Source organism: Sarcophilus harrisii, chromosome 3, assembly GCF_902635505.1.
Source record: "Sarcophilus harrisii chromosome 3, mSarHar1.11, whole genome shotgun sequence".
Taxonomy (NCBI): Eukaryota; Metazoa; Chordata; class Mammalia; order Dasyuromorphia; family Dasyuridae; genus Sarcophilus; species Sarcophilus harrisii.
In genome coordinates this window covers 564,401,326-564,423,056 of record NC_045428.1, presented here as the reverse complement: position 1 = coordinate 564,423,056, position 21,731 = coordinate 564,401,326, and the positions used below count along the sequence as shown (strand labels likewise).

The 21,731-nt window shown below is 43.6% G+C and overlaps 1 protein-coding gene across 1 annotated transcript in view; it reads right to left on the bottom strand.

Annotated features, from left to right (window-relative positions):
* Window positions 1–21,731, bottom strand: part of UBR4 (ubiquitin protein ligase E3 component n-recognin 4) — a 142,734-nt gene that overhangs the window by 80,886 nt on the left and 40,117 nt on the right. Inside the window, exons 31-52 of the mRNA XM_031961544.1 lie at window positions 20,803–20,904; window positions 20,450–20,550; window positions 19,989–20,187; window positions 19,461–19,649; window positions 18,204–18,267; window positions 16,642–16,833; window positions 15,965–16,035; window positions 15,729–15,876; window positions 14,220–14,450; window positions 13,571–13,741; window positions 12,950–13,132; window positions 9,869–10,027; window positions 9,031–9,183; window positions 8,257–8,484; window positions 7,501–7,658; window positions 6,589–6,760; window positions 5,909–6,110; window positions 4,676–4,839; window positions 3,776–3,992; window positions 2,265–2,481; window positions 1,519–1,551; window positions 236–299 (exon numbers count right to left, since the gene is read on the bottom strand). Of these exons, the coding sequence (XP_031817404.1) occupies window positions 236–299; window positions 1,519–1,551; window positions 2,265–2,481; window positions 3,776–3,992; window positions 4,676–4,839; window positions 5,909–6,110; window positions 6,589–6,760; window positions 7,501–7,658; window positions 8,257–8,484; window positions 9,031–9,183; window positions 9,869–10,027; window positions 12,950–13,132; window positions 13,571–13,741; window positions 14,220–14,450; window positions 15,729–15,876; window positions 15,965–16,035; window positions 16,642–16,833; window positions 18,204–18,267; window positions 19,461–19,649; window positions 19,989–20,187; window positions 20,450–20,550; window positions 20,803–20,904 (3,418 nt within the window). The remainder of the gene's footprint in view (window positions 1–235; window positions 300–1,518; window positions 1,552–2,264; window positions 2,482–3,775; window positions 3,993–4,675; window positions 4,840–5,908; window positions 6,111–6,588; window positions 6,761–7,500; window positions 7,659–8,256; window positions 8,485–9,030; window positions 9,184–9,868; window positions 10,028–12,949; window positions 13,133–13,570; window positions 13,742–14,219; window positions 14,451–15,728; window positions 15,877–15,964; window positions 16,036–16,641; window positions 16,834–18,203; window positions 18,268–19,460; window positions 19,650–19,988; window positions 20,188–20,449; window positions 20,551–20,802; window positions 20,905–21,731) is intronic.

The following is a 21,731-nucleotide window of genomic DNA, read 5'->3' as shown; positions in this document are numbered from 1 at the left end:
AACTCTAGACCAGTCTGTGCCCTTGTGAAAACCTCAAGCAGCCAATCCAGTAACCCCACCTGGCTCTTGCAAGGCTGAAGCACAGCCAGAAATGTGGCAGAGGCCATGTGTTCCCCACGACCCAGTCCCAGGGCCTATGCCAAAGAGACCCAGCTCTTCCAACACAAGATCAGAAAGGCCCCGGGACCCACACGGCTTGTCACAAAGCTCCCATGGCTTTGAAGAAATTACTTGCCTTCTCACTGATAGGGCCCACAGCAAAGCAGCTTTCAAGGGCTTCTAAAGAACTCCCCACTAGCCTGGAGGGAAGAGAGAAAAGCAGCTTGAGTTGAGCAGCCCGCCTCCCCCGTGTGCTCTAGCCTGGGCAGACTATAGCTGTGGTAGCTCGGGGACAGCTAGGGAATGCCAAGGACAGAATCAGAGCATGATAAGTTGGGCCACAGGCACCATACTATCGTTTGCTTGTGTCACAAGCCAGAGTGAAACCTGGCTCCTCCTCACACATCAACCTGGGGCCATGCTCATAATCCGCAGCTCAAAGACAGGGCTTTTCTCTCTCAAAGATAAAACTGTTCTCTCTGCCGCCTGTGGCAAGGATCACTGGAATTGGCTTAACACCACCAGAGCCCAAGGCACAGGGGGTACAGAGATCAAGGAATGAAGGGGTGCCCCCAAGGGAAGAGTATTCTTGAAATGAGCAAAAGTTACACCATGACCCTAGACCTCTAGGTCTCCCCTGCACCTTCAGCAAAGACCCTACAAGCACTTCCCGGGAACCCTGATGTAGAAGCTATTCACAGCAAAGGAGAGAAGAAACTGGGTTATCACAGGCATGGCACTGCTAGTACCCCAGTGATGGCATACCTATAGTGCCAATCAGATGCCATGCAGCTGCCCATCAAACTCAAGGAAGAAGGGGGATAAGAAATAACTGTTACCAAAGCTTAAGATCCCCCAAAGAAACATCCTGCCAACACTCTCTCAAGTCTCCTGCTCCAATGCTAACAAGTATTTATAAAGAAAAAAAACAGTATCTTGATATATAAAGTTCTGGTACACAGAGAAAGAAGTGTAGAGAGGGTAGTATGAGAGAAAAGGGCAAAAAGGGATAGAGAAATGGAGCAAAAAACCAGGAAAGATATGAGAAAAGACTACAGATACAAGATCAGGTAAGCTCTCCGCCTACTTATCTAGAGATCAATCAGATAACACATTTTTCTTCCCTTAGCCATAAACACATGATACAGAAATGTCAGAAAGAAAAAGGGTAAGATAGAGCAAGCTACAAGTCAGTCTGCAAAGCAGGCAACAATGACATCAAATAGGCGCCTGAACTCCTCAGGCCAAGCACCTTCACAGGGGAGAAGCCTGCAGCCATGCAAGGAGCAGAAAGCATAGAAGCAGAAAGAAGCGAACAGTCCCTGTCGACAGAAGCAGGGTCAGTGCCAAGCTACATCACTGCGCATGGTGCTCGCGGACACACATTCACTCGTGCAGAGGACAGGAGGGCATACTAACCGATCCAGCTTGGTTAGGGATTCAGTTTCAGAACTTGGGGGAAGCAAAGAAAAAAAGGAAAGAAAATAAGTGAAGCTCAGAGAAAAGTGGAAACTACAAATCAATATGGGGAAGGGGAGGGCAGGGAGAAGGTGCTGTCAAGCCAGGCTCTCCTCAGGTCTTACAAGATAAGAAAGTCAACATCTCATATTGTAAGATACCCGGGGCCAAGCCTCCTTGCACAAAGCCAAGCACAAGGCATGTTTCGAGAGACCTTTGAACTGATCCCCAGGATGCAAAGGGCAGCCTCAGAACTGCAAGGCTGCTCCCACCAAAGTGGTTACTGCAGAAAGAGACCAAAGGATGGTAAGATCAGAAAGGCCGGGACAACCCGCCAGCAGCGCTGATCTGCAAGACTGGCACCCCAAATGGCAAGCTGGCTCAAGACTTAACTTTCTGTTCTACGCAGCTGATCCACATGGCTTAAGAAAGGAAGGAGTCAGGAAATCTCAGAAGGAAACCTGAGCTCAAGGGGATCATCAGGAGAAGGGAAAGGAGCCTTAGGAGTAAACTGGGCTCCAGAGGTCTCTTCAATTCTACCCGGGAGATGCTGGACATTGGTGAATTAAGTGAAAATGAAGGGCAGAGACTGAGTTCTGGACAGATGTTTTAAAGCATTCTAAAGATATATAGGAGCATGGAGTGAGGGAGGGGAAGAGGAAAACACCCAATTATATCAAAGCATTAAATCACTCTAAGGTTGGTACCTCTCTAAGACAGTCCCGCTGGAGGTGGCAGGGGTTGCTGTGTCACTCTCTCCAGTGCCATTGCCCTGGCTCACATTGGGTGGGCAGATATTACTGACAGAGGCAGAAGGGAAATCCTCCGGGGGTTCATCAGGCCAGCCAAACTGCTCCTTTGTCTTGCCATAAATCTTGACAGCATCTATCATAGTGACTCCTGCTGGATCCACTGAGGCCCCAACTGCAAATCAAAGAGAGAATTTAGGAGGCAGGCACCCAAAGGATTGGCACTTGACCCTGTGAAGAGAAAACACTGGGGAGAAGCAAATCAAAGCATTCTTTTGCTCTCCGTGTCAGCTTCTGCTCCTAAAACCTCAAGGACTCTGTACTCCTCCACAAACATCGTTGGTTTCAGTAACAAAGAACAAGCCAAATGTCCTTGGTCCTAGGATCTGAAACTGAGGTGCCCAGACTCGGTCACCGGGGGAGGTCACCACCCCATACAATAGGAGCCTAAGCAGCCAGCCCTGTGCACACCAGCCACCTCCAAGATGCGATGGCTCCCTCTCCTGGAAGTGGGCAAGACAAACACAAGTAAAAGAAGAAAGCAGAACTGAGCCTGTCTTCACTGCATGATTAAAGGACCTAGGACTCAAAGTCAAAAGTTCTTAGACGTGAGGGAACACAGTCTCCACTAAATCTCAACCGAGGAAGGAAGAACCCAGAGGCTCCAGCCTTGGACTGCTGGGCTCTCTGCCTGAGAGACATAAGCAAAGATGATCCCAAGACACTAGTGATTACGTGTAAAATAACACCTCCAAAGGATCCTTTTCCTTCTGTTATTTGGCCGCCTCCCTATCCCAAATAAGAGAGAGAGTCCCAGGGAGGGGAGAAAGAAAGAGCCATTATCATTCCCTACCATATGCTAGCACTATGCTGTGCCCTTTTTAATTACTATCATCTTATTTGATGCTCACAACAATCCTGTAAAGAAGACGCTGCCATTATGCCCATCTTAAAAGTGATGAGACTAAGACAAAGACAGATTAAGTAATATGCGCAGGATCCCACAATTAGTAACAGAGTTTGGATTTTAATTCAGCTCTTCCCGATTCCAAGCCCAGCACTCTGCTCATGACCCCATCAGTACCATACTGCCAGATACAGCCAACAACACAGATCATGACCTCTCAAGACACATTAACTTATCACTCCAATATGGTACACTTCTTTTTTTCCCCAACAAGGACTACCACGATGTTCTGCATATAGAAAACACTGAATAAACATGCGCTTTGATCCCTTTTCTTCTCCTGTCCCAGACAGCACCTGCCAAGGAGGAGAATGGCCCAAATACTGCTGTTCCCACAAAGAATTCCAATAAGCAAATGCATCTCCTGAAGCTCGCCCAAAGTTACTGTGCTCTATTTTTATCTCCCGTCAAAAAAAGAGCATCTCAAGAAGAGAGGCATCTTTATAAGAACCCTTCTAAAGGCAATGGAAATGAGCTTGCAGCAGGAGGGGCTAGGACTCACTGAAGATGCTCAGCTTCTTGTCAGCCTGCAAGGCTTCTTCTCGGGTGAATGGGAAGTCAAACCAGCGTGAGCGTGTCAGGTTGAGCTGCATAGTCCGGCCAAAGATCTCAATGTAAGATGGGGCCCGCTCGATGGCCTGGGTTCCGATCTGTAAGCGCATGCCTGTCATCACCATCGTGCTGTTGTTGTTGTTCACTTCAATGGTAAAACCTCCAGGCTATGAGAAAGGAGAGCACAGATCAGGAAACAAGCAGAGCTTGAACAGACAGACATCATCCTGTGACTCGAGCAGAGGGAAGGCAATAGAAGGGTCTGCTATGGCAGCTTCCAAGGAGACACATACATGTATCACATAGGAAGAGAAGGCCTAGATGGGCCACGATCTTCCCCGAAGGACTGATGGGAGGCCACTTAATTGTCTGACAATGGCTCAATGAGTGAGTGGATGGGTCATTTAACCTATGTCACTCTAGCATCCTTACCTGTAAAATTGAAATCATAATTTTCTCCGTGCTCCTCAAGACACAGGATGAAAGTCCAGCTGACATTCTACACATTTCTTAATTTCATACTTCTAAACGCTTTCTTCAGGCCCAACCACAATGACTGGATTTCCTCATTCTATCCGCTTCCCTGATACTATACGCTACTCTCTTAAGAATATTAGCAACAGCCATCCTCTTACATGTGACATTTGGAGCTTGAAGTTGAGAGGGTAATAACATACCCATTTCTGCTTCATATGCTTCTCCCAAGTCCACTTTTTTTATGCTATCCATTTCTATTAAAGGAAAATCCCACCTGGTAACTACATCCTTGCTCTCTGAAAAGAACTCCATTTCCTAAACAAATGAATGCTAGGGTTCCTCTCAGAAAGAGCTAGTTCCACCCAGCACTCACCTTGGTATTGGCCACATACATGCCCGTGGAGTTAAGCCGGTGTTTTATCTGCTGTGCATTGTAGACCTGTAAGAGATCATTGCCACCAAACTCCACATCTGTCAGCTGCTGATTGTGTTCGAAGAAGTCAATGGGGAAGGTGACCTGGCTAGAAGTTCGAGTAGCTGTGTATAGAGAGCAAAGAGAAAGATAAAAAAGCTTCAACACCTTCTAACTACACTGTTCATGTCTACAAGACTCTTGTATGATATTTAACATGTATTGATCTACCTGCCATCTGGGGGAAGGGGTGGGGGGAAGGAGGGGAAAAATTGGAACGAAAGATTTTGCAACTGTCAATGCTGAAAAATTACCCATGCATATAACTTGTAAATAAAAAGCTATAATAATAATAATTTTAAAAAACTCTTGTATGAAATCACACTTAGAAACCTCTGCTTTTCTATACTTGAACTGCACCCCCCCTTGAACTCTGACCTGAGCAGCCCACAGAGGAGCTCAGGCAGAGCAAAAACAGCAGATTCCATCTCAGCAGATTCCATTCCTCCCCACGATTCTGGGAGTAAGGATGTATAAGAGTTATTATCCTTGTTTTACATAGGACTCAAAGAAGTGAAGGGACTTGTTTCAGGTCCTGGGTGAGTGTCAGGCTCAGGACACCAAGCAAAGTGTGATGCCCAAGACTACTAAACCAAGGAGTATCAAAAGATACTTCTTTGTCCTCCTTTTCCCTGCCAATGACAGATTTTTCCCTGCCAACAATCAACTCCAGGGTTGGCCCTCTCATTGGCAAGAGAAGCTGTTAGCCCACTTATCATTAATATTATCTCCTTTTGAGAAGTGCTAGTTAAACCAAACAGTTTAATTAATATGAATCACCAGGACAAGCCCAGCAACAGTCTGTTGGGAACTCTCTGCTTCAATTCAACCACTCGTGACTTTTACACCACAGACACTAAAGAACAGTGCATCACTTCAGAGATATGAGATAAGTTCTTGGTTGTTTGTTAACCTTTGATGCCTCCATAAGCCAATTCTCCTCTGAACACAAGAAAAGTCATGTTTCCCAAAAATAAAAAGCTGAAGAGCCTCCCCTAAACTCAATTCAAAACTAAGCTGAACATTTATATGGCTTCAGATTGGAGCTGTTGTCCCACTGCTAGCAGCTAACAGATTGTATTCAAATGCATCTCAAATGGTTTAAAAGAGAGATGGAGAAGGATGGTGGCTTACTAATGGCCGCTGCCTTGCGTTTGCGAACAGGTTTCATGATGCTGATGACACTGCTGGGCTGCAGGGAAGGCTGGAGCCAATAGGATGTGTTTTCCACATTGGCCATGTAAATGCGCAAACTGCCATCCTCACACAGCAGAATCATGGTTGTCCTCTGCTGCTCATTGCAGGCTGTGTGTCGAATAGCAACCATGTCCTGGATCTGCAAAGAGAAAATTTTTATTATATTTTATATTATTATATATATATTACAAAAATAAAAATAAGCCTCCATAGCAATTAAAAAGGATTTCAAAATTAAGAAGTCATGGCATGGAGCAGCTAAGTGGCACAGTGGATAGAGCACCAGCCCTGAAGTCAGAAGGACCTGAGTTTAAATCTGGTCTCAGACACTTAACACTTCCTAGCTATGTGACCCTGAGCAACTCGCTTAACCACAATTGCCTCAAAAAAAAAAGTAGTAGTAGTAGTAGTAGTAGTAGTAGTAGTAGTAGTCGTCGTCGTCGTCGTCGTCGTCGTCGTCATCGTCATCATGACATGGCAGCAGCTTTCTTCCTCAAAATAAAGGATCTAGGAAAAAATTGCTATTCTTCTTCAAGCCTTCTATATAAGGCAAGAGTACTGATCTTCAATAGAGCAGAAGAGGTTCCTGGTCAAAGACAGGAGGAACTGGCACAAACCTTTGCTTTAGCTGGCAACGTCTTGATCTCCTGGATGAGAAAGGTATCTGGTTTCACCATGATCACCAGCGGCACACCTGTAGTTTGCTGGACACAGCACACCAAACCAGGGTGATTCATCACCTCAGACCACTGGCAAAGGGCAGGAGAAGTTTTGCCGCCACCATTGGTACTGCAACAAATAAAGACAGGCCACAATAATTTAGGTGACCAGCTCAAATAGTAATTCCACACTTAAGCAAAGAATGAAAAAGCCGCTTTATTCAAAAGACTACATGGACTAATGATGAATGAAGATGGGGTATGAAAAGAGGATAGGAACACATGTCTGACCAGATCAGCTAAATCAACTGTAATCATTCATCATAGGAAAGAAATGATACTGTATATCTAGGCAGTCTTTAGGACCTGATTCTAATTCTAGATTAAATACACATTTCCCTTTATCCGCTAAAATATCGCTCTGGAGACATACCAGAATCATAGCTCTAACACCGTTACCAATGCTTAGTAACCAAATGCAATGGGTCAGAATGGCAATGTGTGGCCCTCGGTGGTCAGAACTCTGGCAGACAGATAAGAGTGTGAAATGCCTGTTTCTTCCTTGTCTATTGTCTTGTCTAATGCTCCAAGTTGACTTAGAGCAAGGCATGTTTCCTGGCATGCCTGAATTTATCTGGAAGTGGGTGACCAAAAGAAGTACATTTGGGAAGTAACCATAAAGAAACATTTCCAAGGACTCCAAACCTTTACTTTTGCCTTTAAAAGTCTGATGACTATTTTCTCACATAATCCTATAATCCAGAGACGCAGCTTTGGTTTTCAGATGAAGTAGTACAAAAACATTTCTTTTGCTTATAACCAATACCAGAAAGGGAATGCTCCTGCTCAGGCAATGAAGCTGGCTCCTACCTCTTAATGTTGATGGGGAAGAGCCGCAGCACCTCCAGAGTAGACCTGCTGATGGTGGCTGCAAAGGATTTGCCTTGACAGTAGCTGAAGAAGAGCATCTGCAGCACGTGGGAGTAGTATACAGACACGCCTCCTCCTGCCACCTGGCTATTGCTGTCCTGCCGGGACACAGACCCAACATTTGTACTGAGCAAAGCACCAGCAGAGCTCTAACAGGCAGGCAAGCCTTTGCTGCTCCTGCTCATCAGCAGTTCTATTTGACTCTTGGGCTAGGACCAGGTATCTCACCCAGCCTCCTGGACAGTTCCAAAAGCTGCTGCAAAGGGGACATCTCCTGGAGGAAACTTATACCCCAAACCCTGGGAACTGAGGAGGGTGGAGCATTCAAGTCAATCAGTTTCAGACCAATCATGTCCTTTAGGACATGATTCTGATTAAGATCATGGGAAGCAAGACATCAAGTGAAAAAAATAAAAAAAATAACCATTCTCTCCCGTCCTCATGGATAAACTATTGGAGAGACTACAGAGCAGAGGGGAAAACATTTTTAAGAGTCAGAGGCCTGGGGCCAAATACTGGTTCTGCTCCTTACTTCCTGAGTAACACAGGATACATCCATTTTCCACACTTGACCTGGATTTCCTCAGTTATGAAAAATGGGGATGTTAGACTAAAGGATCTCTACAGTTCTCCTCCAATGCTAAATCCTATGATCCTAAATAATTGAGGGCAGAAAAAGAGAAAAGTCACTCCAACCTTCAGGTCTTCATGATTGACTTCCAGCACATTTGTGACATAGAAAGGCCCATGCTGAGCACTGCTGGCCTCCTCCATGAGCTGAGTGTAGATGTAGCCAGCTGAGGACATGATAACAATAATGTTCTTGCCCTCTTCGTTGAAGAGAAAAGCAACGTCTCTGATTTTTGAGCTTGGCAAGAGAAAGTAGAAAGTTGGGCTCAAGGCATCAACAGAGAGGTCGTATATCTGTAGGGTAGAGATCAAAAAGACTAATAAGAAGCCAACTCTTGATACTCTCGGGCAGAAGTTCACCTAACCTATTACTGCTAAACCAAGGCTGCCAAGCTAAGGTAAAGATTGGCAAAGTGTTAGAATGAGTTTTAACTTAGATTTCCTGGCAAAAGCAAAATGAGCCACTGAAATCTGTTAGTCCCTAATGGATCTGAGACAATGCCCTTTCAATAAATAAGAATTAAGACAAAAGATGGCCTAATGTACCTTCACAAAAACAACCATCTAGAAGGAGAGGACTCACAGATTTTTGAGCAGAACAGAAAACGATCCCTATCTACATTCATATGAGCCCCAATAGTAAGTCTCAGAGGCTTCCCAACTTAACGTATGTATGACTCTGAGCAGCTCTATCTCACTTAAAAAAGAATTCACATCCAAGTCAAATCACACCTTGGCGATGGCACTGGTCCTTTTCGAGAACAAGGGATGACCACCACCACCAGAGAAGCCTTCTGAAGCAGAGACTCCCACCGTAACAACACAAAGAGGAGACAGTACCTTGACAAAGTCTGCAGTGACAATGGCCAGCTCTGTCTGTGAGCCAGGTAACCACACAGCTTTGATGATAAAGTTTCCTGTTGCCAGCTGAGGATGCAGCACCAAATGATCAGAAACGGAGCCTGAGCTACTGAAGGTCAGCACATGGCAGTCCTGGCACCCAACATGGGGACAAAGAAGACAAAGCATGGTCTGACTTATTTTTGCTCAAGTCTCAGAAATCCCCCTCTTCTTAGCCTCTCAATTGACTTCTGTGCCTGGAAATAGAGAATTGCTCTCGGCTATGGTATGTCTTTGCCTAGTAATGTAATCTTCTCCCGTCCTCAACACTTCCCATCAGGACCTTCTAAGGGCTATGATGAGCACACTGACCTCCACATCTACTCAGTCCCATCAAGCTACAAGACAATGTCCACCCTCCTCTCCCCACTGACCTCTGCCCCCCAAGTCACAAATGGCCAATCTCTCCTTAGACCCTGCAAACCACTTCACCAGAACTTTATGTACTTCTCATGATGTCTTTTGCATGAATCATTTGTTTACCAACTGTCTCCCCAGATTAGATTTAAATTGTATTAAGGCAAAAATTATTATTTCTCTGCCTCTGTCCCTAAAGCACTGTATAGAGTGAGCACTCAAAAAAGGTTCACTGAATTTGTTGAAAGAAACTCTTTAGAGACAAGCAGTTAAACTGTTGTGAAGAAGTTTTCAAACTTCTTTCAAGAAATGGTCAGATAAAGGACTTAGGCATTTCTTGCATTCTCCTATGCTTAATCTGATAAAGGGACAACTATCGACAAAATCTTAATGGCCTCCAAAATCAATTCTATATTCTTACCTTCAGTCCACACACAGCAAGATAGTCTTCCTTACAAGGATTTCCAGTGAGACTTAAAACAGTGAAGGGGACTGGTGCTGATGCCAGGCGAGTGAGAGTCAGCTTCCTTTTGCTGGAATCTGCTTGTTTGAGAAGTGCAGAGAGCTGCAGAACAGTAATCTGCAAAGGAACATGACCACCATATATTCCCAGCTCTGATACCACCAGAGGACACAGAGCCAAGGATCTTAAGAAAAAGACATGATTTCTTCCTAGTGTCTTGTGACTAGAGCTCTTAGATGAAGTTTTTTTGGTAGGTAGACAAGAAATACTAGGAAGGGTTGAGTCAAGATGGCAGAGTAGCAGGAAGCAGTAGAAGTATCTTCACCACTTCCAGCCACCCAAACAAAATTCCTTCAAAAAGAACTAGAGAATGCACCAAATTGAATCCTGATGGAGAAATTCAAGAAAAGGTAACAGTGAGTTATTTCTCCAGGACAGTATGGCATAGAGAGACAGAGAGATCTGGAGACACCAAGGACAAGCTGTGGCCAAAATCACTGCATATAGAACATTCTAATACCAGGGAGAAGCTGTGCACATGGAAAGGAGGATGTCTTAGGCCCAAACTGAGGTATACCCAAAACTATACCACAGCAATTCAATGGAAAGAAGTCTGAGATCCAGATTGAACTGAAGTGGTGATATGAGCCAAAAGGAGGAGGAATTGGCAGAGCTCAGACCACAGGGGCAGTAATAAGACTTTACCCTGGACTAGATTATTCCAGGACCACTGAAAGCTTACATTACAGATGCCCAGTGTGAGCTGTCCCCGAGATCCTGGAACACAATACTCAATATGCCTAAGAAAATAGCAACAGGGCTAGTCCAGATGTGCACAAAGCCCAGCCAAATATCTAGAATGAAATCAAGACATAACCTGGAAGAATGCGCAAACAGAAAAAAGAATCCCACCACAAAAAGCTAACATGGTGATAAGGATAATCAAGACAGAAACCCAGAAGAAGAGGATGATTCCAAATATCTACAGGCAAAATCTCAAAAGAAAAAGACAACACGGGCACAAATTCAATTAGAATTCCTGAAATAAATGAAAAAGAATTTTTAAGTTTAAAAATGTCTTTGATGCTGAAGAAAAAATTGGGGGAAAAATAAAAATTATAAAAAAAGGAATTGGAAAAGTAATTAATAGCTTGACATGAAAGGTAGACAACTTTGCCTGAACAAGAAACTCTAAAAACTAAATGAATCAAACAGAAGCCAATGACACCATAAGACAACAAGAAACATTAAAACAAAGTCAAAAGAATGGGGGAGGGGGGGAGAGAAGAAAATATAAGGTATCTCATCATGAAAACAAATGACCTGGAAAAAAGATCAAGGAAAAAAAAGTGAAGAATCAATCCACCTAAAAGCCATAAAGGAAAAAGAAACCTAGACATCATATTTCAAGAAATTTTTAAAGAAACTTTACTGCCTTAGAGTTAGAGGGTAAAGGAGAAATACAAAAACCTACTAGTCACACCCTGAAAGCAATCTTAAAATAAATCCTCAGAAACATTATGGCCAAAATCTACAACTTACAAGTCAAAGAAAAAAAATACTACAAACATTCAGAAAGAATGAATTCAGGTACCAAGAAGCCACAGTTGGGATCACCCAAGATTTAGCAGTATCTGCTATAAAAGATCTGAGAGACAGAACAAACACAAAAAACTAACAAAGATTAACTTGTTGAGCAAAAAACTGAATATAAGCTTACAGCAGGAAAAATGGACCATTGTTGAATAGCAGACTTCTAAGTATTACAGATGAAAACCAGAGCTGTGTAGAACTATGATGATGAAATACAGGAGTGAAAAGAAACATAAAGGTAAACAGGAATGAATAATGATAAAAAAGTTAAACAAGAATAAATTGCTTACATTCAAATATGGGAAGATGACAATGTTTATCATCATATGGGGTCACAGAGGAAGCCTAGTTAAATAAAAGGGCTGGGAGCGGTTTTATTATATCTTAATAATCTTAAAAGAAGTATACAAAGAGATGCAAAAAGGACTACACTGATATGACAGGGGATGAGAAATATACTGGAGGGGAAAAAGGAAAGGAAGGTGAGGAAAATTCTCTTAAGGTGTATAATCAGACAGCTAAATAAGCAAAGTGGGGTAAGGAAACAGAGTTGGATACAAAAATAGACCACTCAAGAAAAGAATGAAAACAAGCAATTAGAAAGAAGGTAAAATAAGGAGGCATTAAGTCCTGAGCAAAACAAACTCTAATGAAGGATGTCTGAAAGTATTTATCTTAGAGTGGGAGGGAGAAAGGGAAAGAGAAAGGGAGAAAGAGACAGAGGAAGGGAGAGGGAGAGGAAGAGGGAGAAACAGAAAAAGAGAAAGAGACAGAGGGGGGAGGAGGGAGAAGGAGGAGTTGAAGGGAAAGGGAGGGAAAGGGAGAGACAAAGATAAAGAGGGAGAGACAGAGACAAAGGGGGAAGGGGGACAGAGAGACACATGGCCAACACAGCAAGTGGTTTTTTGTGACTACCATGCTAGCACCCAGGATACCTCAGAATCAGCAGGAGTCAGGATAAGCAAAAGTCCTTAGTCTTTATTCTTGGTCTTAAACAAAGGATTGAACAGGATGGAAGCAGAATCTCCGCAACCGCCTTCTCCCTCGTCTACCGCCAAAGAGTGACCCTGGCTAGTCTTACTCCACCCCCCAGTCCCTCCTACAATCCTCTGTATACACCAATCATTGAGCCAGCACAGATAGCAGAAAGGACCATTTTCCAAGCATATGCCCACAGAGTATTGTCCAATAAGTAGTTAGCCTCAAGTGCTCAGCAGTCCTGACCTCAGTGGATCGACTCAATAGTTTCAACCCTCTACAATTTTTGACTACGCATATTTGTTGATAAATGTTATGTTTCGTTTTCCTTTTGGTCTCAATTTGAGGGTACGGGGATAGAGGAGTTGGGGACAGGCAGGAGAGAAGGTAAATTTTTGTTCATTGAAGAAAATAAAATATAAATAAAAACAAATACTAGAAAATGAATAAAGGAACTGGAGGATTTACCTTGCCCTTTTCATGGCTGACAGCTAAATGTTGACGTCGCCCATGGGGTGAAGACAGCACACACATTGCCACACGTCTCAGCACGTGGGCACTGATGAGCTGACGAATTGTCTGGCCCTGGTCTCCACTGTAGTTCATCCGGACGTTTTCAAATGCACCTTCCTGAGAGCCTAAGGTGGGGACCTATACAAAGGAGAAAAATGTAAATTACCCAGTGATAACATAACCAAGTGGTTATATCCCAATACTAGGTCTACCCTTTTAAAAAATGTATGTATTGTATAACTTTTATCAAATTACCTATTGTCTCAAGGAGGAGATAGGTGAGAGTCAGAGAAAATTTAGAACTCAAAAATTTTGTTAAATGAATGTTAAAAATTGTCTTTACATGTAACTAGGGGAAAATATTATTTTAAAAACAAATTTAAGTGCAATTTATGTAACATATACCACAGGAAACAAAAAGTATATGAGAACTAGAGGAGGTATGAATAAGATGACAGACTGTCTATGGTTATACACTTATTTTAAGAAGGTAGAGACTAGATCGTAAAGGTACTGGTCAGCACTAAGTTAACTGATCCCCCCATTGCCTGGCTCAATGAGCTCGTTGGCACTCACCATCAGCTGGTCTGTCATCTCTACCATCTTGTCCAATGTGTGTAACTCATTGAGTGCCTGCTGTGCCCGACTGCTGCTGCCCATGGCTGAAGCTTGCTGGAAGTTGATCTGAATTGCCTCCATGAGGAAGCCAAGCATATCTAACACCAAGGGAGCAAAGGAGAAGTTGGCCTGTGGAAATAAAACAAATGAAAAAATGAAAATGCACAAAGATAAAAGGTTATATGTGCAACATCCTCAAGAGGAGGTGTCACAACAATACACTTCTCATTCCTGGTCCAATATACTAGCAGCCATTGGACCAACCTATTGAAGCTTCATTTGATTTATGTAAAAACTCAAAACTTCCCAACCTTGCCTTTTGTGGAAATGGCTGCCAAAATTATTATGCCATAGCCTCAGTTAACTATTCCAGTGTCCCTCACCCCCATTTTATTTTACCAGGCAACAGAACTATGGTGAGGTGATAACTGGTGAGGGTTAAATTATAGCTACTTCCATCACAAATAAGGAGAAATGGAGGTGAAAATTCTGTGACTCCAGGTGATCAAGTGCAGCCACAGAGAACCAGAGTCCAGAAATGCTCTTCCTCTTGCCTCCTTCAGATTCTTTTCTCTGGTCCAGTATGAGGGCCATCTGGGAAGCTCACCTGGGTCTGAAGTTCCTCGCGACAACCTTCCACACTCCGACATAAACTGCTTTTTTTGGGTTTCTCTTCATCAGCAGCTTTGCCATCATTGATAGTGACCTTGGCCTTGTCTGCTGGTGATGAGCTGCTAGCATGACGCACCACATTCTCAGAAACCCGAGGCTCACTCTGAAATGCTGACTCCTTCATGGTAGAGCTCATGCCACTGCTGGGTGTCCTCTTCACCAGAGCCTGAATAAATACATTTAAATATTAGTAATATGTAATATAATATTTAAACATTTATTAATATAATAAAAATTAATAAATGTATTAAAACTCAGAGAGCCCTGGCTCTAACCACAGGACCTTGAATCCACACCATCTTTAATCCTGAGACAGCCAAACATGTGAATGAGTGACACAATCTTATGCATGGAACTCACCTTTGTCTACAATATAGCCCAAAAAGGCCCCAAAGATCTCCAGATTCAGGAAATAGAGGAGGAGGAAAACTGAAAAGTCTATTAAATCATCCCAGTACATATTTGGAGACCTCTAATTGTAAAATTTTCCTTATATCAAATCTCAATTTGTCTCTCTGAATTCCCTTTTGAGATCAAGCAAAACAAACTAATCCCTTTCACATGCTAGCATTTCAGATACATGGAAAAAACTAATATCCCTGCTAAGTCTTCTCTGCTCCTCAGGCCTAGTCCCTTCAAGCAATCCTCACATGATACAACTGAGGGCCCTCCCCATCCTGACTCCACTCTTTTAGGTAGGTTGCCAGCCTCCCTAAAACCTGGTGCCCAGAAATGAATACAACATCCCACTTTTGATCTGAGCAGAGCCCAAAAGGAGCTCCTGCACCCTAGCCATGTCACCTCTTACAGCAAGTGAGAGCCCCGTTAGCTTTTTGGATTCACACTGAACTGTCATTCACTAAAAACTCTTATCTTTTCCACATAAACTGCTCCTAGTCCTGCCTCCCCTGTTATGTTACCTTGGGCCAGTGTCTTATCTTGCCTAGTGAGACCTTCCCGAAGCCTGATTCTCCTGTCCAATGTGTGTCCTAGCTTGACGTCATCTACTAATTTTAGTCCTGATGACCTAAATTCTGTCCCCTCTCAAATGCTCACATACGGTGTCTTAATTCTGAGGATAGCGCCACGCCACAGGATTTCCCTATCAGTGTATATCAGAGACTGAGCCTAAAAAACCAGACAGAGCAGTAGGCTGGGGGAAGTGACAGGAGATGATGTACCCTGCCTATGGCCCACAGGACTCCTGTGGCAGCAGCACAGGTGGCAGTGCTGGACTCATCAACCTATCCCAAAGCAGTTCTTGGGTTCAGATGTGATCTCAGAGGTCATCCTGCCTATGCCCCTCCATTTGTAGACGATACCAAGGATTTAAGAAGAGAACTTTCACAGGGTCATATAACAAGCTACGGCCTGGCATTTCGCTCCCAGTCTTATCTAACTGCCAGATCATGTAAGAGCACAGCAAGTCTTCCGGCTCCCTTACCAAGCAACTCCCATCTTCTTTGGCTCCACAGTCACAAAAGAAGGACCCGTACTTGGCATAGGAAATCTCGTGATCTTTGTGGCAGACCTTAGCACACACAGTGCACACACCAACCCCATCCACCATCTTGCAGGTGTGGCAGTGGTACCTATGGAGATCAAAAATCCCTAAGTGAGTGACAAACCCTAGCAGGCAATAAAGAGAACTCCTAAGCTCATGGGAAAGGGTGCACTTACCAATGCTGGTTCATGAATTCTTTCTGTGTGATAGTAAATGTACATAGTTTGTTGCAAAGAGAATCTTCATCCTCCAAAGTAAAGAAAGTCATTTAGCCAGAAACACACACACACACATGCACATGTGCACACACGCATGCGCGCGCGCACGTACGCACACACACACACAAACGTGCGCATACATGCCCTCCCAACTTTCCCACTCTTTCATCCATCTGGAAATCTTCTGGTCAGCTTGGACCAGATGGTCCAATGGTCAGAGGAAACCCAGAGCAGCAAGAGTTGACAGGCTGAAAACAAAACTTACTGCCAAATATTAGCAGAGGCCTCGTTTGTTTTGTGATGAAAATAACAAGAGAACTTGTATTTCCTATTCAAGTTCTGTCCCAAGTTCTATCAAAGTTCACTGGTACATAAAAGACTATCTCCCAAATGAACACCTTCTTTCAGAAGGATGGGCTTTTCTAATGCACTTTTCCAGCTGCTGAAAATTAAAGAGTCTTTCAGTATAAGTTATGGGAAACAGTTTTTCCTGGGACCTCAGCAGCTGCTGAGCCTGGAGAGGATAATATTTTTTTAAGCTTGGGTTCTATCAGCATGGATTAAAAATCTAAATAGGTTGTTCTATCAATACCTGGCCATCAAATGTAGGGCTGGCCTCCTTAGAGGGAACTTACTGAGTCCTCAGCCTGAGAGTCTTCTTCTTCTACTGCCAGTTCCTCTACCCAGTCTGAGTCGACCTCAATGGCCCGCTCCTCTCCGTCCACTGAGAGATGACTAGGGCCCTGACCACTGCCCTGGCTCAGGGCATTGGTGACATCAGCCAGGTAAGATACAATATGGCAGGTACATTCCAGAATAGTCACGTGCTATACAAAAGAAGTTCATGATTCCTCAGAAATTATTATAATTTCCTGTTATATAAAATCAAATATTGTGCATTTTTCCCAATGAAAAAAGCTCCTTTTTTCACTTACATCATTCTTTGTATGCTATACTTTTTAACCTGAAAATCAGTTTGCACACCTTTGTTCAATATATATGGAAGTTTTTATTTCCTTCAAAGGTTTTTGTTCCTTAATTAATTTCATCTTTTTCCCCTCCATTCTCTCTTACTTTTGTTCCCTAACTCTTCTCTTGGGACTTTAGGAACCTTCAATCAGTCCTTTATCTTCCACTGACAGCAGCACTCACTTAATAATCATTAATAATAATCACAACATCACATACAGCATTCTAAGGGCTGCAAAATGATTTACAGGATATCTTAAGTTGATCCTCAAACAATGTTGGGAAGTAGGTGCTAAAGTATTATCTCTATTTTACAGAGGAATAAATTGAGGATAAGAGAGATGAAGCAACTTGCCCAGGATCATAAGGGAACAAAAAAGTGACTAAAAAAGGCAGAATTTGGATTGAGTCTTATCAACTCCAGGTGCTGCCTGCTGGCCTTCACCACCTAATGACTGTAACAAAGTAAAGGCTCAGACCATTAAAACACAAGAAAAGGGGAGCTGCTGGAGAGATCACGAGTTAGCTTAAGGTAAACTCTGGTCAATCCCTTGTGTCTTTTCTGTCAGAGACCCAACTGACTTTATTCTATCCTCTTTGATGAGGACAAAGACTGGCAAGAAGAGAACTGGCTTCTAGGAGGGGCCCCAAGGCAAACAGTCACCATATGCTCTCAAAACTACCACCTGATATTCAGCCATTAGGCAGGGGATGAAATGTCACCTGAATGCAGAAATTATGAATCTCAGCAGAGTGACCTGAGGACCTGAACAAAGCAAGTCAACCTAGCTTCCTGGGGAATTTGAGGGAGAAATATGCAGAACCCCAGAAGGTCACCATATACTCAGTTCACTAGGTAGGGTGTTGCTTCATGGAATGCAGAAGAATTTTCTGTACCATGACAAGGTATTTTTTTAAACAGTAGCCACATGATATTTTAGGGCTGGCTCTACTGAAAGCCTGTTTCTCAGAGTATTTGCAGCCTCCTATCACTCCCTAACACCTTGAAAAGGCCTAAAGGCATGCAGTTTACAATTACACACTTCTGGGTCTTTGAGATACAGCCCTTACTCCCCAAAGGACAACCAGGGACAGAGATCAGGGCTGAGAAGCAGTGCTGTCCTGGTGAACTGAAGAGAAAAAATCAACCCCCACCCACGGTGAACATTATCCCCAAATTGTTTAACTCTCACCCACCCAACTAACAGTTGCTTCCCAATTTTCTTACCTTCCCATGCATTACATTAGCATTCATTTTTTCAACTACATTCTTCTGAGACAAGTATTTCTTACTGTTGAGGAAAGGAAATACAGAAAAAATGAGGTGTTCAGGGAAAGAAAACAACTTTCTGACTCCATCAAGTCCTCAGTTAGCAGTACAGTTGGTAAATGAAAAAAAAAGAAATTAATTCTTAACAAAAGTGTTAACAACACTTTTTTTCTTAACAAAAGTGGGAGTGTGAACAGAATGTACTGAAATAGAGTGAACATAAGAGTTAAGCTACATGGGCCTTTATCACTAACCCTTTTCCAGCAATGTGTCCCATACCTCAGTCTTCTCATCAGTAAAATAAAGATAATGTGTGGTCTGAGAAAACTATGAGGATGTGTACCCAAATCAGGACTTTTTTTAATGGAATAAATCAATGACAAAAGATCATTATAAGGAAAATGACACAGAATGTCAAGTTTTCTTCTCCATTCTTTCACATCTCTCCCCCTTTCTTGTCAACTTCACCCCTCCCCCACCTGCAGCATATCTAGATATTAGCTCATTTTTATTACCAACCTAGACAACTGTAACCTCCTCCTCCTCCCATGAATCTGCTCCCCAACACTCCATACAATAAATACTTCTCTCAATCATTGTCAAACTAACCTTCCTAATGAACAGATTGAGTCATGTTGCTCAATCATTTCTTCAGTGTTTTCCCTACTATGCCATGTAACAAAAGCAAAACTCCCTCATGCAACAAGGTTCTATATAATCTGGTGCTGCCCTGTTACCCCCAACACACACACACACACACACACACACACACACACACACACACTCTCTCTCTCTCTCTCTTTCCCTCCTCCCTCCCTCCTTGTGTCTCTGTCTCTCTCTTCTTCGCTCTCCTGTCTCTATAACTTCATTATACTCTTCCTTGCCCTTGGAGTTATCTTCCCTTCTCATCTTTGCATGGTACATGTCTTTTAAAGCCCAATTCAAACTTCCACAACTAAGCATTCCCTGACCTGCCCACCCTTTGCCAACTGCCCAGCCACCCCTCTAATGACAGTTATGTCTCAGCGTCTTAGCCCTTGCCAGCTGTAAGCTTCACAAATAGGAGGAGCTCAATCCCCCAGACTCCTTCCTCCCTGGAAAAAGTGCTCGGCTGAGGGTTTGACCAGCTGAATGAGGAAATGGTCAGCAAGGATTCACCTCCAAAGCCCAGCTCTGGGCCTCACTCCTCCTCACTCCCTTCTCCTTTCCACTTACCATCTGCTCAACCAGTCCACAGCAGCACCGTGAAGCTGGAGGTGGCCGGCACCTTGGCCTGCACTGGCCAGCGTCGCCATCACGACCATGAGTTCAGGAAAACCAGCGCCATCCCCATTGGCCAGCATTTCTGTCGCCATAGGGATCAGGGTGCTCAGCAACACGGTGCAAACACCTTCCCCAACTTGGCTGTTGGGGAGAGAAAGAAGTGAAACAATGAGACACCAATGGGAACTGGGTCCTGAACTGGCTGACATGTGGGACACCATGCAGGCAAACAGAGCCCAGGCTTGGGTACAATGAGAGCATACCCATCAGTCACTTTTGTTTCCCACGGTTATGCTCCCTAGCCCTGTCTAGACAAAAATCTCAGTGTAGCCCTGCACACAGCCCTGGTTGTGCACCCAGGATGGAGCTGAGCAGAGCATGGGACCGAGAGCGAGCGGACAGTGGACAACAGACAGTGCCCCTCCCATGCTCCTGGTATCCTGAAGGGGCACTCAAGTACACTAGGTCAAGATTCTCTACCTGTTTTCTCGAACAATGTAGGTGGTTAGTAGCTGCAGCAGCTGCCGGTTCTCCTGCACCACCTCCAGCTGGTCAGACTCCTTGGGGGGTGATGTGGTCATGCGAGTGAGCCAGGCCTGGAGCCGCACAGGTTCCACACATGCCAACTGGGCGAGGGAACCGCAGAGATGGAGCAGGCTGGGGTTAGGGCTCTTCTCAGCTAAGGACAGAGCAAAAGGCTTCGGTCAACACAGCAGGGGCCAGCCAAGGGGGAGAAGAAAGGCAGGTGGGAGGAAATGTAGGGGAGGGAAAAGGGAGGCCATTTTAATCGTGTGTACTGTCTCTCTCCAAAAATTCTCCTGGAGAGATTCTCCCCACTTGTTCATATTTTCATGCTGCTGTGACACTCTGGAAGAAGGTGGCCCAGTTATTAGCCAGACATCAAAGTTCCCATAAGGAGATTATTAAAAGCTGTCACTCACTCAGCTGGAAGAGTTTGGTGAAGAATTTCAGAACTCTGTTACAGAATTTAGCAGAGAGGTTCTCATTGGCTGTGGCCATCATGATCTGGACAAGTTCTCCACTAGGAGACAGAGGGAGAGAAAAATGGAAGAATCGCATTAAGCCCCACAAAAGGCATCCATTTCCATTTCCTCCCTATCACTTCTCTTTCCAGTGGAACCACTCATCTCTAGGCGTAACTGGTTCGGGCTAGGACACCCTCCCTCACTCTCTCCCAGCTACCTCAGAAAGCAGGAAGTAAAAGTAGTTGCTCTCCAGATAAACAGGCCCCCAGTCAGACTTCGCAGACTGGCAGGATGCCAAAAGGTCTCACCTCTCTGTGAAAAACTCCTCCATAGCCTTACGAGCCTGGCTACTTTCCAACTGCTTCTCCAGATGTTGGAGACACTCTTCCAAGATGGACTCATCTAATCCACTGAGAATCAAAAAGGAGAAAATGACACTGAGCAATGAGGCACCTTCTAACAGCTTTCTGAGCATTCATAATGCCCACATAAATGAACCGTTAAGATGTCAAAGAAAGTGAGAGCCGTGGTCAAGAGTCTACAGACACTAAAATTATCAATCTTTTCTAAATTATAGTTCTTTGATCTGGCTTTCCCTATCCTCTGTACCTCCCGAGTTAGTGAATGGAATCACTTCCTTTCAATTGTCTGCAAAGATGTGATTCAGCAACAAAAACTATGAGTTCTAATCCTCTCTTTGTCTCGGATACCCTTGAAGGGAAGTCACATTTGCCTAATAATTCTGAACTCCCCCAAAAAGGCAAAAAGCCCAAAAAAGAATAAAGATTTTGCTGAAAACAAACAGACCCAGAAATATGTTATACACAATAACAGTAACAATGTGCGATGATCAACTATAAAAGGCTTGGTCATTCTCAGCAGTTCAGTGATCTGAAGGAATCCCAATAGACTTTGGATAAAAAATGCCATCTGCATCCAGAAAAATAATTAAGGAGGCTGAATGTAAATCAACACACATGCTATGTTCATTTCTTTTTTCTGTTTTTTTTTTTTTTCTCTCTCCCATGGTTTTTCCATTTTGGTCTCTCTCCCAACATGATTCATAAAGCAATGTGTATTAAAAGTAAATAAACTTACTACAATTAAAATATATATATATATTCTATTGAACAAACTTGGGTCTCCTTGTCATCAAGATGATGGATACAAGGCCCAGATGTTAGAGGCCCTAATCAGACATTTGTAAGATTTGTCATAAATGGACAAAAACAACAGG